Source organism: Theobroma umbraticum, unplaced genomic scaffold, assembly GCF_002168275.2.
Source record: "Theobroma umbraticum cultivar Fairchild unplaced genomic scaffold, ASM216827v3 scaffold_51.0, whole genome shotgun sequence".
NCBI classification, from domain to species: domain Eukaryota; kingdom Viridiplantae; phylum Streptophyta; class Magnoliopsida; order Malvales; family Malvaceae; genus Theobroma; species Theobroma umbraticum.
Genome location: NW_018397260.1, coordinates 6,187,757 through 6,194,979, shown reverse-complemented (window position 1 = coordinate 6,194,979; position 7,223 = coordinate 6,187,757). Strand labels below are relative to the sequence as shown.

Genomic DNA, 7,223 nt, shown 5'->3' with positions numbered 1-7,223 from the left:
ATTATTTATACAAGTGAAAAAGATTGAATTGAAATTAAAGCAATTAATTCAATTATTATTAGTATCATATTTTGATATTTAACCAAAAAAAAAAATTAAAATTGCTGCCCAGTTCTCTGAGTACACTCAAATATCAAATCAAACTAAAATTCTTTTGACGTGGTATTTTTTGAAAACATTTGTTTTGAAACATCAATATCATGGAAAAGATTAAGTTAAAATTAATGTAATTAAGGGCTACAATTCTACCCCTTAAATCCAATTGTTATCATTATCATTTTAAGAATGGATAATAAAATAGATTTAAAATTATACATTTAGCCAAAAAAGAAGTTGGAGTTGTTGACCAACTCCATAATTGCAGTCATAAGTTAGCTCCACATCAAGGGGAAAATGGAGAAGGGGTGGTTTCAACAGTGATCGGCAACTTTGTTAACTGGGATTTTGTGTGTTTCTCATTACCAGGTTTTTTTTTTAATTCAATTTGCTTTTATTGGAATTTTTTTTACACAAAATAATGATTAAGAAATGCAAGTTAATTCAACATGATCTTATGATTCTACAAACAAAAGCTTAAAGAAATCTCATATGTATCATTGATTTGTGGGGAAAAAGAATTCGGGTGCGGGAAACCCTTTCCTATATCTGCAACTTATGAAAACATGTATTTGTCGATTTCAAAAAACAAAGCAGCGAATAACAAGAGGGAGGATGGCTTTGCTGCTTTAGAGATGATTTGCATGCTAAAGCTTCAGTTCTTACTATCAACTGAAGTTTTCCATCACTGAAAGCTCATCTCCTATCAAGCTCTCAAGTAGCTCCAATGATGTTCTTTCATGAAACAAAATATCTCCTATCAAAACTCTCAAGTAGCTAGAAGCTCCTATCAAACCTCTCAAGTTTGGAAAAAGAAGGTTCAACAAATCCATTGGTTCACAGTAGCTGCTAAATAACCAACATCTCCTGCACGGTTTCCCTTTAAAAGCCATCCACAATCAACAACCCTTCTTACACATGCACAATCTTATGTGTTAGAACAAAAAAAGGTAGAGCAACTTCTATAAACTAGGTGATGGAAATTTCCATTTTCTACACCACGATATATCAAAGTAGGTAAATATGTTCGCCAAGCAGGAAATTTGATCTTCAAATCATCTAAATTTATTGCAGTTACACATTTATTACCTTAATTAACACAGTTGTGTATTCTTCACATGATGGAATCACTGAAACATCCTAAAAGTCATGAATCTATAATCAATAATGCACCTGATAATTTTAATCAACTCTGTGACAAGCTTCTAAATCCCCTTTGCCTTAGACGGCTTAATTTGCAGAATCTATGCTGTGTTATGTGCACTCAAGATATCATGTCTGTTGATCATAACCTAAGAACAACATTCCATAGCCACATTAATTGGTTGATGGTGTTGGAAATGCTGTCAAATATAGTAAGGCCTAATACCAAGTTAGTTTGAAAAGCATATGCAGGAAGGATGTTAAAATGCAAAGCAGAGAATGCAAGACAACTGCTAAGAATAACTAGTCTGAACACTGCAGAATAACTAATGGGAACATGTAAAGACAGTTCAACTTTAACAGTATAATGTCAAGTCCTTTGCCTTGGGTCAAAGGTTCATCTATGTTACCCACAAGTTTTGAAACAAGGGAAGGATCTGCAAATAAGAGGTGCTTTGTTTAACATTGTAAAATACAAATGAATACGGTAATGTTAAAAGTAGAAACAACTAAACAAGCTTACAGAAATGCAATTTTCAGACTGATTCTCAACATTTCCAACACAGAACCTATAATGCTTTCTTTGTCACAAACCTTTAGTTCCATAACTTGTATTTGTCTGCCAAAATAATCACGACAAAAGTAAAAGAGATATTCTTGGTACAAACCTTATTTGTTCCCGATAGGCACCATGTATCATTGCTCTTTCGTGTTTAAGTAAAATCGTCATGTCATTTAACCAGTCATGCCATTTGCTTTCCAGCCCTAAATGACTGAAGAGCCCATAATCCACATAATCCTTTGCAGTAACCCCAGTATCTTTTACAGGGAGACAAAGAATGGTGGCGTTGGTTGATCCCTCATTTATACATCATTCAATTGCCTAAAATATGGGAAATTAGTGCTATACAAAGGTTGCAGAGCAAGGCCCTCAGAAGATTTTACGTCAGCTGAGTGCCACACATTAGCAAACCATTGCATAGTTTAGATAATCTTTCATCACAGCCAATCATTATTCATTGTTTCTCAATCATCAACTTCACAGTTCACACCCCCTCCACCTCCCCTCCTTTTTAAAAGGCCTGGTGCTACTTTAATAATATCATTAAACTCCAACATCACAATTTAAAATATTCAAAGCAGTATTAAATTAATGCTTCCACTCGCCAAGATGCTCAGTAAATTATATACTAGTAATTGTTTTAACTATTCAATTTCAATCGAAATTTCAGTTTTGAAAATCAAAGCAATGTATGACAGAACTTCGCGTTTCATCGGAAATTAACAAAGACAGAAGGTTTCATCAGTACTTACCAAATCAAATCCCATCAACATAAATCCTTGGACGAGCAACTCTCGCTTTAAATTCCACCGACATTTCCATTACTAACTTCCCCTTTCTTGACCCAAACCATCCCTTCATTTCTCTGATTCCGCTCTCTACTCCTAGTAAATTTCCCATAATGACTCCTATTCAAATCCCTATTGCCCTCACGGCGATTGAAATTTGTATTTTGGCTCCCGTATCTACTATGATCCCCCGTCATAATCTCTCCTTTCATTGACATTGCCCTAAATCTCCGTCCAATCTCCATCGTCCGATCCTCCGTTCTAGTTATAATCCTCGGTTTGCATTCTGTCCTCGCCTCAACACTCGCTTGATTCGGCGCGTGGACTTCTTCTCCAATCACCTCCTCCTCCCGGTTAATATTCTCCACAGTCGCAGGCAACGGCGGGTTCACAGCAGGTCCCACCACTCCCTCCTCCATATTCTCTGCTCCAGCTTTCTGTTTCTTCTTGTCCTTTTTCTTGCTTTTCCATTTCTTCTTCTTCCCGACCTTCAATTGCTCGTCTTTCTTCTCCTTCTCGACGTCCTTACGTTCCTTAACCGCAAAACCTACCGCGATTTCCGCTTCCTTGGACTTCCCTTCGGCAACACGCTTCCCATTCTCCCGATTATATCGACGAAAATGCCCATTTTTACGGCTTTCTCTTCCAGCTACCTCGTCATTAACTCGCTCTTCAACTTGTTTTTCCTTTTCTTCTTGTTCTTGTCGCGGTTCATCTTTTCCTTCCTTTTCCTTCTGCTTTCGCTCTTGTTCTTTGATCCATCTTTCCTGCAATTGAAGGAGAGTAACGTAATTTGAAGGAATGGAAGGCAACTTTTTCTTTCCGTTGATTTTCGCAGACTCCTCCATTGAAGAAAAGATAAATAATCACAACAAAGAAGAGAAACAGAAACTTATGCCGTAGTTACAAAAATCATAGACAAAGATAAATTAAACAAAATGTATTTTGATTTCATTCCTTGCTGAGAAAGGAAAAAAAATGAAACAGGGGACCGACCAGCGACGCTTTCAGGTACGCCTTTTAACTGGCGATTTTGGGAAGATAAAATGGCATCGCATTTGCCATGAATTACGGAGTTGCCACTATAGTTGGAGCCTAAAAAGAGTGTGGGCCCATGCACGAGAACTTGATCCTGGAAAGGTGATTTTCGGGACAAGTCATGTCTCTCTAATCGGGCCCTCAACTTGTTCATCTCTTAGACTTATTATTGAAGCCCAAATTGGGAGAACTTGGCCCATTTTTATAACTTTTTGAGGCTGTGGGCTGTATAATTTTTCCTGATTTATTTTTTACTATAAAAAAACTCAATACGATTTATCTTTTAATTTCCTTCGATAATTCGAATTTCAAAGTATAAAATTGACTCTATATTTTAACAAAAAAAAAATTATTCCATTCAAATTTCCATCAGATCTAATTAGGTCCAGATTTCGTTTTAATTTTTTCTTCAATGTTGATTCCTTGAACTATCCTCATAGTAAATATTAAATTCATTTATCAAGTACATTATTTGATTGGCAAGCTTATAAAATGGAGATTACGGATTGTAATTATTGTTTTTCCAAAAATGATTTGCGAAAAACGCTAGAATTGATCAATTGTTGCCACTTTTATCAATGCAAGAAGCCACAAAGAATAAGGCCTAATTAGACTTTCCTTGAAACTTCACACGTTCATCCTCCACTCTCCTCTCCTATTTAAACGTCAAATCCTTGCATGCGTTTGTCTTAACCCTCACAGTTCCACCATATTCAGTTTGAGAATATTTTTTTTTAAATAACAAAAATGAATCGTTCTGATAGTGGCAGCGATGATGAGCACGAGTATTCTCAAAACCAGCAGCCCGCACCAGCGAATTACGCCTACGCTTCTCCGCCACCTCCACCTCAAGGTTTATCAATGTTTAACATCTATTTCAATTCAAGTTCTGGTTTCATGCATGCTTAACAAAATTTTTTTTAACCTTTTGGGTGTGGAAAATCAGGTTATCACTCACCCCAGGATCAAAATTCAAATGGTCAAGCTCTTTATTATCCTCCACCAGCACAGGCTTATCCTCAGCCACAGCCAGGCCATCCTCCTCCGATTTATGTTTCACCACCGGCATACACTCCACCAAGTTTTCATCCCGTAGGCTACCCCCAAGCTGCACCTCAACCTCAAGCCCAGCCTCAGACTATAATTTACAATCAGGCGCCCTCCGGCCCTCAACAACAACAACAACAGCAGCAACAGGAGGAGGTTGCAGCTGCAGGCTGCTTGGAAGGATGGTGAATCTCTCTCTCTCACTGTTAATGTTACTTGTCTAAAGTAACTTCATGCAAAAAAATTTTTGTTTTTATTTTTTCGCAATAGCGCATTAATATTTCTATTTATTTTTACTAAAATTTACAATCATTTTTGTGTTTTGCAGCCTTGCTGTTCTTTGCTGCTGCTTCATTTTGGATCGATGTTTTGAGGAGTAAATCAGACAGACTGATTCTAGATGCAGCTCTACCATGCCGTCTCAAACAAAATTGGACATGTTCAGAGGATGCGATGCTTTATAAGAATAAACCATTGGAATTCATTTTTTTTACTCTAACGTTTTGTAATAATTATTAGTTACTCATGAATAACTAAATGTTCTGTGACAAAGCTTTAATTGTTTCCAACTTTATGAATTGTTATTTTGTTTGAAGTTAATAAAAGTATATTTAAGTTCACCTCAAAGGATCCGAGACCGCAAAGCGTTTTCAAAAACAAAAAAGAAAATTAATTTGTTGCAAGAGCTTGATGACACGATATTTGCTAACTAATGATAGTGAATATATATTGATAAGTTCCTGATTTTCTCATTAATTAAGTATCATTTTCACGTGATCATTGGAATTAGGCCGGTGATCACGGGATTATCAAGAATTTTGCTGGAAATCAAGGGCTAAATGTGTGCATTATATATATAGATAGTATTTGACAATAAATGAAAAGGATTCTATAGGAGATGTGTGAGTAGAATTTCCTTTGAAGGGTATACCCCCAGGACTGAAATTTTTCTCAAGTAATTAAAATATAAAATAAAACAATCCGATCCAATCGGTATTTGCAAACTCATTACACCCCTCCCAAGAGTGAAAACACCCATACTCAGTTTTTTTTTTTATTACAAATTTGCTTGATTGATTTGGAATCAATGAAATGAAATTCATATCATTTTTATTGTGCGTGAATGAAGGTTATTGGCAAATTGGAGACAGCTTTAGACTTAAAGAGATCTTGGGTTGATGGTTGGGTGTGGTCTTTGTCTTTGGTCTTGCAGTTTGGTCGGAAAAAAGATTGAGATGCGGTGGTCGATATATAGTTAAGGATCGGAAGTCGATAAAGATAGTTTATTATTAGTGGAGCAAGTCGAATTATATTAAGTTTTATATCTTCTAAATTTTTGTTATTTATTAACAAAGGTATTTAAAATTTTAAACTTACTCATTAATTATGTGATAATTTTTTATTCATTGATAATGTATAAAAAACATAATAATATCAAATATAAAATTTATTCTTTTCTTAGACTAATAGAATTTGAATTTTATCGACACCTCTCTTAAAACAATTTAAAAAATTTTATATGAAATAATATTTTTATTCAATAAATTAAAAACCATCGGTTTAATTAGCTATCGTTATATTTAATGTAAATTCAGTACTATACTATAATAACACCTCGAAGTTGCTCCAATAGCTTCAAGCTTCAATTTTCATTTTGGTAAAGCATTTGGTTTGCACTTTCCACAAAAGCTCCCCTTCTCCAATTTTGAAATTCAGAATGAAGAACCTCAAAACTCATTCTTTACTTGACAACCAAGAAAAGCTGTCCCTTTGCGGTCTGATCACTAGCAGTTCGAGAGCAACATGATACCATCTCCATGGCTGGACCTCTGAGGGAGCTCAAACCTCTTGACGTGGCAAGCGCCAAAAGCACCGTTAACAGCAAAAGAAATAATAAAGAGAGCACGCTTTGCAAGGCAACGACCACGTTTTATCAAAACTCTTGAACAATCAGCCACCTGGGCCCTCTGCTTTCTTGTGGTAGTGAAAGTTTAACCTCCCAATGTTCACCCCTCCAAATCAAATTCTAACTCATCCGTTGCATGCAATAGAGTACGACCAGCGTACACGTGGGCGACGTCCAGAATTAACCGACTGGATGCAAAAGGGTGTAGTGTCGTAATATGGAAAGGCCAAGGACATAAAACGACCAAACCAATCCTGATAGGTGTAGCCACGCATGGTCGCCAACGCCACACGCGTTGTAACCAGAGGGAGCTTTTGATTGGTGTAAGAGCGGTTCAAGTTGAGTGTGGATCAAATTCAAGGCTTGCTTGTCAAAACTTTTCTATTTCCTCCTATTGATTTGTTTGTATCTTAGAGTTTTTGGTTACAGTATGATGTGTCAGCGTGCATGGACCCACTCGCTACTTCAAAGTCCCACATGTCCGTATCTATAAGCCCCTCAAACACGTACCCATCATACAATATCCAAATGTCTACGTCTCCTGCCTCCTTGTTTCATGTTGCCTGGCACCCATTGGCTGATTTCCGCTCTTTAAAACCACCGTCCCCTCTCACCCCTTACATTCAAAAGCCCATCACACCTC

At 36.5% G+C, this 7,223-nt stretch overlaps 1 protein-coding gene across 1 annotated transcript; it reads right to left on the bottom strand.

Moving 5' to 3' along the window:
* Nucleotides 1-683: 683 nt before the first annotated feature.
* LOC110416719 (uncharacterized) lies at nucleotides 684-3,603 on the bottom strand. The gene has a single exon (XM_021428780.2). The coding sequence runs from the start codon at nucleotides 3,435-3,437 to the stop codon at nucleotides 2,601-2,603; it is 837 nt and encodes a 278-aa protein (XP_021284455.1). The 5' UTR covers nucleotides 3,438-3,603; the 3' UTR covers nucleotides 684-2,600.
* Nucleotides 3,604-7,223: the final 3,620 nt, after the last annotated feature.